General features: G+C 41.5%; 1 protein-coding gene across 2 annotated transcripts in view; it reads left to right on the top strand.

Annotated features, from left to right (window-relative positions):
* Positions 1–11530, top strand: part of UGGT2 (UDP-glucose glycoprotein glucosyltransferase 2) — a 178217-nt gene that overhangs the window by 159576 nt on the left and 7111 nt on the right. For both annotated transcript variants that reach the window (XM_081815115.1, XM_081815116.1), the window contains 4 exons: positions 1408–1568; positions 2203–2317; positions 6808–6924; positions 11096–11222. In XM_081815115.1, the coding sequence (XP_081671241.1) occupies positions 1408–1568; positions 2203–2317; positions 6808–6924; positions 11096–11222 (520 nt within the window). The remainder of the gene's footprint in view (positions 1–1407; positions 1569–2202; positions 2318–6807; positions 6925–11095; positions 11223–11530) is intronic.

The raw sequence follows: 11530 nt of genomic DNA, 5'->3' as shown, positions 1-11530 counted from the left end.
CCTGGGTGGCTCAGTTGGTTAAGCGACTGCCTTCGGCTCAGGTCATGATCCTGGAGTCCCGGGATCGAGTCCCGCATCGGGCTCCCTGCTCGGCAGGGAGTCTGCTTCTCCCTCTGACCCTCCTCCCTCTCACGCTCTCTGTTTCTCATTGTCTCTCTCTCAAATAAATAAATAAAATCTTTAAAAAAAAAAAAAAAAACTAAGAAAACAGGCAAATGTAGGTAATGAACTAGGCACTTCCAAACATACCATCTAACATAAAATATATTTCTCCTATCTTCCCCCAACTTACACAGTGATATTTTCCAGCAGGCCTGAATCTGTTAAAAAATGCTCCTGGGTGGTGCAGTTGGTTGAGCATCCAACTCTTGGTTTCAGCTCAGGTCATGGTCTCAGGGTCATGGGATCGAGCCCTGCATCAGGCTCAGCATGGAATCTGCTTGGGATTCTTTTCCTCCCCCTCTGCCCCTTCCCCTGCTTATGCTTGCTCTCTCTCAAATAAATAAAATCTTAAAAAAAAAAAAAAAAAAAAAGAACTTACTGTTATTTCATTAAAGCCATTGAGGGTAACCAAGAGGTTTTTATCATTCGGACTAATATTTGCCAATATTACAATAATAGAGATTTATCATAAAACGATTTTGAATTATTAATCTATATCTTGATAAACTAAGATTGATGTACTTGTGAAATATTTCATCTCTTCCCAAAATACATTTTGTTTAAACTATCTTGATTAAAGTGGTGTAACAAGGGGCCCCTGGGTGGCTCTGACTTCAGCTCAGGTCATGATCTCAGGATCCTCAGGATCCTGGGATCAAGCTCTGTGTCGGTCTCTGCACTTGGCAGGGAGTCTGCTTGTCCCTCTCCCTTTCTGCCCCTCCCCCACTCATGCTCTCTCTGTCAAATAAAATCTTTAAAAAAAAAATAAAATGACATAACAAACTATTCTTATTAATGAGTAAGACCACTGTTGTATAGACTAGGCATATACATTTTAGGTTTATTTTCATTTTTTTTTTTAAAGATTTTATTTTATTTGAGTGAGAGAGAGAGAGAGCCCAAGCAGGGGGAGGGGCAGAGAGAGAAGCAGACTCCCCGCTGAACAGGGAGCCCAACTTGGGGCTCTATCCTGGGACTCCAGGATCATGACCTGGCCTGAAGGCAGACGCTTAGCCACCTGAGCCACCCAGGCACCCTCGTTTCTTTTCACCTGTAAGAACGAGAGAAAAAGGAACTTAGGAAACTCACTACCACTTGAAAGAGCTGTGAGAAAAACACAATTCTCTTTATTTCTACAATCAGGTGATGATTTGAGATTCACATAAAAAGGACTTATTATATTATAACAACATAATATTATATTATTTGATAGTCTTCATCAGAGAAACTATTTTAATTATTTAGATTGTGAGACATGACCTAAAAGAACTCCGAGATTTCGATCTGGGTGGAGCACCTTATGGGTATACTCCATTTTGTGATAGCCGCACTGAAATGGATGGATATCGTTTCTGGAAAAAAGGATACTGGGCATCACATCTTTTAAGAAGGAAATACCATATCAGGTAAGAAAATTTATATTCTTACTTTTTAGTAACTAAATAACTTACTGGATCACAATATTCAGTTTTCTTAGAAATCAGACAGTAATGGCAACCAGTTAGTGTTTATGGCATGACAGTCACTCTTACAAGACTTCACATGTATTAACTCATAAAATCCCTATGACAGCCTTCTGAGATACCATTATCCAGATACCATTTAACAGATGTGGAAACCACAGCATGCAGCATTCATGTGACTTTCCCAGGCTTACACTGTTAGTGCATAGCTGAGCCGGCAGTTAAACCCAAGTAACAGGACTCAAGTGAGAGGCTCCTCACCACTACAGAATAAACTGGTTTGTTACATAGCACAATGAGCATACTGTCTTCAAAACTGTTGTTTTGTAGAGCCATGATTTTCATGGTATCTTGGAAAAACTTGAGGTGACTCTATGAGGGTATGGATCCTAACAGTATTATAACAAACTTCAGACCCCTCGGAAACAGTGTGGACATGGGGAGAAAATCTATGAAAGGATTCATTATTATTAGACCCAGGGAGATCTAAAGTCAGTCCCATTACTGTGGACCGTCACTGGGGGAGAGTAAAAATACATGAACAACATGGGCCACCACAGACTCTTCACTTTTGCAGCGCCTTGTATGTGGTGGATCTCAAGAAGTTCAGGAGAATTGCAGCAGGAGACAGGCTCCGGGGCCAGTACCAAGCTCTCAGTCAAGATCCAAACAGCCTTTCAAACCTCGATCAGGTAGGTAGAATGTTCATAGACATGGATCCAGACTGCTCCAGTTCCCTTCTTGTAGACTTCAAAATCTGACATTTTCAGCCTCTTTCTCCCCTTGGTACAATTTTGTATTAGATATCTCAGCTGTCTTGACTTACATACAATTTTTCACTTTCAGCTCAACATTTTCAAAACTAATCATATTTTACCTTCACTTTTCCATCCTTAGGCCACTTCATCCCACCACATGCCCTGGCTCACTTACCGTACCTTTTTCTTACTCACTTCCATCATCGGTTAAATATGTCTCTGTCTCCGATCTTTTTTTTTTTTTTAAAGATTTTATTTATTTATTTATTTGAGGGAGAGAGAGAGAGAGAAACAGCATGAGAGGGGATAGGGTCAGAGGGAGAAGCAGGCTCCCCGCCAAGCCGGGAGCCCGATGCGGGACTCGATCCCAGGACTCCAGGATCATGACCTGAGCCGAAGGCAGTCGCTTAACCAACTGAGCCACCCAGGCACCCTCTGTCTCCGATCTTTAAGACAAACTCCCTTCGTCCTGCGTCCCATCTGGCTACTGCCTTACATTTTGTTTTACCTAATAGATAAACATCTTTTTTCTCAATATCCAACTAATTTCTAGAGTTACTTAACCTAATGATATGACCCAGATCTCCCAGAATTATGGGGATAACAAGCACAGCTTCCCCAAGAGGGTCACTGGGAGTGAGGATAAGTAGGATCACTTCTTTGCTCCCTGGACCCATGTCATTTTTCCATGTGGTAACACAGCACCATATAATGGTTGGTGATTTAGAATATAATGCTGCACCCCACTCTTGCAGGGTATTGTCTCCAAAAATCATTCTATTGCTTTGTCAGGCCAGCAGCTTCTGGGTGATGTAGTATGAGATGGGACCATGGGATCTCTTGGTCATGTGCCCCCTGCCAGGCTTCCTTTCCTTGCTATCAAGTAGGTCTGTTGGTCTACTGCAATATTAAATGGAATCCTCTCTCAGTGGGATAGCTCTGTAAGCCCTTGGATAATGGTGCTAAGTCTCTGCGAGCAGGAAAGGCAAACCCATACACAGAACATCTGTATATTTCAATTCAGAAGAATCTATGGTTCCTAGTTAGTTAGAAAGAGTCTAAACTAGTCAGCAACTTAAAAGACACCACCTACCAAAATGCACTCAAAATGAAATAGTCTGAATAGTCCTATGTCAGTTGAGGAAACTGAGTTTAGTTTAAATCTCCATGCCCAGATACCTTCATTAGTGAATTCTACCAAACATTAAAGAAAAAATACCAATTCTACTCATTCTGCAAAGCTAACATTCCCTTGACTTTAAGACCATACAAAGACATTACAAGAAAGGAAAATTACAGACTGACATCCCACATGAACAGATGTAAAAATCCTTAATAAAAATCTCAGGAAACCAAATCCAGCAATATATAAAAGAGACCCTGTATCATAACTAAATGGACTTTATCCCTGGGTTCATTCCATTTTAGAATACCAGTCAGTGTAGGGCGCCTGGGTGGCTCAGTTGGTTAAGCGACTGCCTTCGGCTCAGGTCATGATCCTGGAGTCCCGGGATCGAGTCCTGCATCGGGCTCCCTGCTCAGCAGGGAGTCTGCTTCTCCCTCTGACCCTCCTCCCTCTCATTCTCCCTGTCTCAAATAAATAAATAAAAATCTTTAAAAAAAAAAAAAAGAATACCAGTCAGTGTAATTCACTATATTAACAAACCAAAAAATAGAAAAACCATATGATCAGCTTAATACAAAAGAGCATTTGATATATTCCAACATCCATTCCTAATAAAAACTCTCAGCAAACTAGGACAAGAAGGGAACTTCCTCAGCCTGATAAAGGACACCTATGAGGGGCGCCTGGGTGACTCGGTTGAACATCTAACTCTTGGTTTTGGCTCAGGTCATGATCTCGCGGACGTGGGATTAAGCCCCACATCAGGCTCCATGCTCAGTGCAGAGTCTGCTTCAGATTCTTTCTCCCTCTCCCTCTGCTTTTCCCCCCTATTGTGCTCACTGTTTCTCTCTCTCTCTCAAATAAATAAAATCTTTAAAAAAAAGACACCTATGAAAAACCTGTAGCTAACATACTTAATGGTGAAATACTGAATACTCTCCCCTTAAGATCAGGAACAAAGAAAAGATATCTACTCATCATTTCTATTCAGTATGTAGTAGAGGTACTAGATAGTACAGCAAGGCAAGAAGAATAAAAGGCATTGGATTGGCAAGGAATAAGTAACTTTTTTTCAGACAGAATCATCTATGTAGACAATCCTCTATAATCTACTAAAAAGTTATATGGAGTCAATAATTATATTTAGTAATACTGCAGATATAAGATCAATATATGAAAATCAATTCTGTATTTCTATTTACTAGCAACAGTTGGAGATTGAAACTAAAAAGACAATATTATTTCTAATAGCATTTTTAAAATTATGTTCATATAGAAATGCAGTAGACCCGAAATAGCCAAAACAGCTTGAAGAAGAACAGAGTTTGAAGACTTATTTTGCCTGATTTCAAGACTTGCTATAAAGCTACTGTTTGGTGTAAAAATAGATAATTCTAATCCATAAATAGGAATGAGAGTCCAGAAATAACCCACACATGTCAACAGTTGACTTTTGACAGAGGTGTGAAGGCAGTGCAGTGGAGAAAGGACAGCCTTCTAAACAGATGGCGCTGGAAGAGTTAGACATCCACGTCTAATTCAAGACAAACACTGCCATCCATAGCACATGCCACATGGAAAAACTAACTCAAAACACATCATAGATCTTAAAGACATAATGTAAAACTATAAAACTTTTAGAAGATAGGAGAAAATAAGTCTCTGTGGCCTTTGTTTATGCAGATGTTTTTAGACCCGTTAAAAGTGTGATTCACATAAGAAAATAATTGACAAATATATAAAAGACCTCTTAAAACTTATTAATAAGGGGCGCCTGTGTGGCTCAATCATTGGGCATCTGCCTTCAGCTCAGGTCATGATCCCAGGGTCCTGGGATCGAGCCCCACATCGGGCTCCCTGCTAGGCGAGAAGCCTGCTTCTCCCTCTCCCACTCCCCCTGCTTGTGTTCCCTCTCTCGCTGTGTCTCTCTCTGTCGAATAAATAAATAAATAAATAAAATCTGGGTGGCTCAGATGGTTAAGCATCTGCCTTGGGCTCAGGTCATGATCCCAGGGTCCTGGGATCGAGTCCCGCATCAGGCTCTCTGCTCCTTGGGAGCCTGCTTCTCCCTCTGCCTCTCTCTCCCTCTCTCTGTCTCTCATGAATAAATAAATAAACTCTTTAAGGAAAAAAAAAAACTCATTAATAAGAAAACAATCTCGTTTTAAAAAATCAGATTTTAACAGACCCTTTCACCAAAGATGATGACCAAGTGGCAATAAGTCCATGGAGAGATGCTGAAGATCATTAGTCATTAGGGAAATGAGAATTAAAACTACAATGAACTGTTCCACACACTATTAGAATGGTTGATATTAAAAAGACTGACCACACTAAGTGTTGACAAGGATGCAGAGCAGCTAGAACTCACATACACTGCTGACAAGCAGGTAAAATGCTGTAGCCGTTTTGGAAAACAGTTGGCGGTTTCTTATGAATTTGAATTTACACCTACCCTATGACCAGTCATTCTACTTCAAGGGAAATAAAAGCATATGTCTATACAAAGACTTGTGCATGAATAGTTGTAAGCAGCTTTATTTGGAAAATCCAAATTCTGCAACAACCCTATATTCATTATCTATCACTCCCTAACGGCTTACCTGAAAACATAACCGCTTGCAATAACACAGTTTCGGTGGGCCAGGAATCTGGGCCTGACGTAGCTGGTGTTCTGCTCCACAGTCTCTCACAGGGCTGGAATCATTGTGGACCCAGGGATGGCCATCTCCTCCGAAGACTTGACTGGGCTCGGTCACGCACGTGCTTACAGACAGCACTCCGAGCTCTTTTGCCACTTATGAGGCTCATCTGCCTTAGAAACTTTCTTTAACCCAGGTGCCAGTAGTCTTTGCTTAGAAAGCTCGGAGCATGAAGGGATGTGAGAATCCCTGGAACATTGTTTCCTAACAGGGAAATGAAGGGTCACCTCCAAATCTGGAGGGCGTGGCGGTTTCTGACAGCAGTGGCAAGAGCAGGCCCAGTGCGGGTGACCAGCTGCGCTGCTTTGGGGCAGGCGGAGGCAGGGAGCCTGTCCATTTGGGGGCCTGTGGGGTGGTGGGTGTCTGGGCTTCCCGCTGCATCCTGACACCTGGGGTGACGTCCAGGACAGCTGTGGGTGTAGTTCTAGTGCACGGGTTCATCGTGACACAAGATGATTGGGTCATATTAAGTATTTAATAGCCTAAAAATCGGTACCTTAGATCTGCGAATGTTTTTTTTGAACCTGTTTTTAATCTAATTGACCTTGTTCCCTCTAATTTCTGTACCTCCTTGTTTAAATCACTTGTTTCCATAGGATCTTCCCAATAATATGATTTACCAAGTCGCCATTAAGTCTCTTCCTCAAGACTGGTTGTGGTGTGAAACGTGGTGTGATGATGACTCCAAGCAGAGAGCCAAAACCATTGATCTGGTGAGTGTGCGCGCTGTCCTCTGCATGCAGGCAGGTGTGAACGTGTTCCAGTAGAATCGTTTCTCTTTTATAGACAGAATGGCACTCCTGTGGCACCCGGCTGCTTCGTCTGTTAGTACCATTCTGTTTACTTAGGTCGGCCAAGTACAGGGCTGTGTCAGGGGCCTCCAGGACCACCCCCAGCTTTGAGGAATCATTAAGAGGACTCCCAGGACTCAGAATATCGTCCTGCTCATGGCTGTGCTTTATTCCAGGGGGTACAAATCCATGTCCACAGAGGGAAGAGGTGTATGGGGCAAAGTGCAGAGCAAGCCAGGTGCAAGCTTCCAGGAGCCCTCTCCCTGTGCAGTCACACAAGAGCAGCTTAACCCCGTAAGCTGTGGGGAATTCCACAACACTGGTGAGGTGCTGTGTCCCAGGGCAGCTGGTTAGGAACCCAGGGCCCAGGATTCCTACAGGGGGGCTGCTCGCACAAGCACTCCCCCTGCCTGTCGCATTGACCAGACACTTAATACGTAAAAACACTGAAAATTCCCAACAATCAAAAGGAAAGCAGGTTCAGCATAAACCACGGGGTTGGCAGGGTTTAGGCACTGTGAGCCAGTCTTACCAGGGATGGTGGGAACACTGCTGAAACCCAAGTGCCCAGACGCCAGCCAGGGGCCATCCTTGCAAGCAGGCCTTTCGAAGGATCCGATCTCGGGCTTGCTGCATTACTCTTTTCGGCACTTTTCAGGGGCTTCTGAAAGAAAGGCCAGGAGCTGCCTGAAGTGTTCATGGATTAACTGTTATCTTAATATATAACCAGTTTGGTTCTCCTGCCAATATTTTCCCCAAATGAAGACAACCGAAATAATTCTGTCTCTACTAAATTATCCTATTTATGTCTGTTTTTCTTCCTTGTGAGAAATTTTTTTTTTCATTTTAATTTTAAGTAGATTAATTATGCTACACAGTGTAAGTCTCCTAAACGTGAAATAGTTCAAACTAATTTATTTTCCAGCTGTCTCAAAGTCACATTCCAATACTTTATTGTCTTCGGTAGTTACGAGATGTTGTCATTCTTTTTCTGACCATCTGGTTTTCTGTGCTAATTTAAGTTTTAAATAATTATTTACAAGATCTTCAGTAAAAAATAAGCTGTCAAAATATTAGCATTCATACAGTTTTGAACAAAATAAGACAGGACAATAAAATAGACATTTTTCTAGGTATGTATAGAAATGTATAGAAAAAAAAGTAGCATGCCAGTATGTTAGGTTTCAGTCAAAGGTGATAGAATGTAGCAGAAACAATTAAGATGGCATTTTTAAGAAGAAAGCAAGGGAATGTTCTAAAGAGAGGTCAAGAACATAACGAAACTCCTAAGAGATTGTTAAGGTTGTGCTGGGACATAAAAGGTTGTGACTCATACATTAGGGACGGAAGATCCCCTTGGGATCTCTAATACTTATAATACTTAGAGATAGTTAGCATGAGCTAACTGTGACAAACCCCAAATTTCAGTGGTTTCTCACTCACCTGAATACAGATCTAAGTGAGTATTCTGTCAGTGAGTAGCTTCCCTGTCCATCATGACTCAGGGACCAGCCTCCATCCACCTGGGGCTACTTCATCCTCTGAGGTCCTGTCATCATCTGTATCCATCTGGAGCTGATCTGTCCAGGATGGTGGCCACTTGCCACATGTGTCCATTCAGCACTTAAAATGTTGCTAGTCTGAACTGAGATGTGCTGTAAAGTATAAGATACCAGATTTTGAAGACTCGGTACAATAATAAGGTAAAAATATCTCATATTACTAACTTTTATATTTATTACATATTGACTGATAATTTGGACATATTTGGTTAAATAAAATACAGTATTAAAATTTATTTCACCTGTTCTTTTTATATGTGGCTACTAGAAAATTTAAGATGACATATGTAGTTTCCATCATATTTCTGTTGTGAAGTGTTGATCTGGAGGGGAGGTAAGAAGTGTGAGGAATGCTTCCTGACTCCTAAAAACTGTGGCCCCTTGGGTGGGAATTGGTTGTGTGGCCACATCTAGATGTCAGAGGAGCTGAGAAATGGCATTCCCAGATGGGCTACTTCCCAGGGATGGGTCTACATAGAGAAAAGGTGGCATAAATTTTGGTGGACAGCTAGCCATCCCTCCCACAGAAACGCTTCAAAATGAGAGAACATGCTAATTTGGGCCAGCTTCTTGGAGAAAAAGTTAAGGGAGTGCAGAAAAATCCCAAGGAAATGGCCTAATGAAGAGGAGAAAGCATGATTAATGGTACTGAAGGTGAGAAGGAGAGCATTTATGAATGTCATGATACTGTCTCAGCTCCATTTCAATAATCAGGTTTCTCAACCTGGGCATTATTTACATTTAGGACCGTATAATCCGTAATTGTGGGGACCGTCCTGCGCTTTGTAGCATGTTTAGCAGCATCCCTGGCCTTACCCACTAGATGGCAGTATCACCCCACCCCACCCCACCCTGAGCCGTGACACCCAAACTGTGTCCAGACCTTGTCAGAGCTCCCTTGAGGGGCATAATAGCCCTGTTTAAGTACCACCGATAGAGATTATAGGGGGAAAAAATTATAGCACAAAAAAATAAGGAAAACATAGTATTTTTAACAGTTTCTGACACAAAATGAAAGAAAATGTTTCCATTATCTTCACTTTATAGAACATATTGTCTGTAAGGTTAATTTCTGCAAAGAAAATCCTCTTTTCCCACTTACTTCAGGAATATATTACTATCGAGAAAGTCCATAATGGAATGAACTGAAAATATTTGGTGAGGAAAGGATCAAGACAGCAGGTTCATGGCTTATAACCAGTAGCTTTCCCACAAGGAATTAAGGAGAAAGCAAGCTGTGGCAACTATAAGAAAATGTCACAGAGCGTGAGCTTCTTGACTTTCTGTATTCCTTAACAAAACTAGTGTGGTTGAATGAATGCCTTGTAGAGAGCAAGGCGAGGCTTGTGGAGCGTGGGGACGTTTGTGCTCCTTGCGCTGTCCTTCATGTCTCAGCCAGTGGCATCTCCATTCTTCACATGGCTTCAGCCAGACACTCTGGGGGCACCTGTGACCTCTCTCCTCACAGCTCCCATGCAGCCCATTAGCAGACCTTTGTCAGCTGTACTATCCCCTCCATCCAGAATCAGATCCTTCTCCTATGATACGCCTTTAACCCTTAATTTCCCAAGGAACTCCACAGTAGGACCAATTGCTCATTGAGTAGTTTAAATGGATCCTGTGTCACTGGAACCCTGGAGATTATCTCCCTCCTCTATGATGAAGCACTAGACCCCCCCACACACACACACATAACACATATAACACACATGGACACACATATAGGTGAAATGTATGGATCGCACTACTAGGAAGAGTGGAGTTGGAACCATGACTGAGGATCTGAATCCACTGGTTTCCCACTGTGTCTGTCAGATAGACTAGTTAATATTTTTAGACATGAGATTGATAAACTACTCTGAATTTCACATCTATCAATATTTTGACAAATGAGTTCCAGTTAACTGATTTTTAATAGCATCACAGTTGCTAATTAGAACAGAGGCATAAGAAGGGGAATGAATGTTTTTGCTAAAGAAACCCAAGGAATTTCTAAAGGCTAACAAATACTTTTGTCTGTGGAAAACATAAAGCATATAAGCCAGACTTTAGTCCAAAGAAAAGATAAGAAAATATTTATTAATGTAGTCTCCTATGTTCTTTTACAAATGGTCATGTAATTAGATCTTTTGTCAAAACAGTTTGCAGAATTGTTTGACAAACTCCTTTTTAAGCATCAGAATGTTTTTAATTAATTTTTGTTTAAATTTCTGATTGAGGTGTTTGCATTAAACACTTTTTGCTTACATAATGATTTGTCATTTCACTTGATCCTTTCCCTATTAAACTAATTGTAGTACTTTAAATATTTAGTATTTAGGACTCAGCTTTCTACAAAATGTGTTTTGTTTGCTCTAGTGACATAGTAATGTCCTCAAGCATTTCCTTTATGTCTTCTGAACAATGGTCAGTCAGTCCTTCCTTCCCTCTTCCCTCCCTGCCTCCCTCCCTTCCTTCTTTCCTTAACTGAAGTATAATTAACATACAAGGATAATAGTTTTTCATTAACAAAACTTTATTTAAACTTTCAGTGCAATAATCCCAAAACAAAAGAACCCAAGCTAAAAGCTGCTGCGAGGATTGTCCCAGAATGGGTGGAGTATGACACTGAGATACGACAACTGTTAGATCATCTTGAGAACAAGAAGAAAAATGCAAGTAAGTCATCATTCTGCGATGGTGTTGCATTAACTGAGATTATAATAGATTACAAACTCACTTCCTGGCGAATCTATTAAATGTAAATTAGATCAGAATTTCTTTAAGAAATTTGTGACATTATTAAGGATTTCCTTTTTGTATGGACTAAGCTCACAAATTAAAAACATGGGTAGAGGGGCGCCTGGGTGGCTCGGTTGTTAAGCGTCTGCCTTCGGCTCAGGTCACGGTGCCAGGGTCCTGGGATCGAGCCCCGCATCGGGCTCCCTGCTTGGCAGAAAGCCTGCTTCTCCCTCTGCTGCTCCCCC

This window comes from Leptonychotes weddellii, chromosome 3, assembly GCF_054177405.1.
Source record: "Leptonychotes weddellii isolate Sample4059 chromosome 3, ASM5417740v2, whole genome shotgun sequence".
Classification (NCBI taxonomy): domain Eukaryota; kingdom Metazoa; phylum Chordata; class Mammalia; order Carnivora; family Phocidae; genus Leptonychotes; species Leptonychotes weddellii.
Note: the sequence above shows the minus strand (reverse complement) of the source record. Positions and strands in the feature narration are given on the sequence as shown.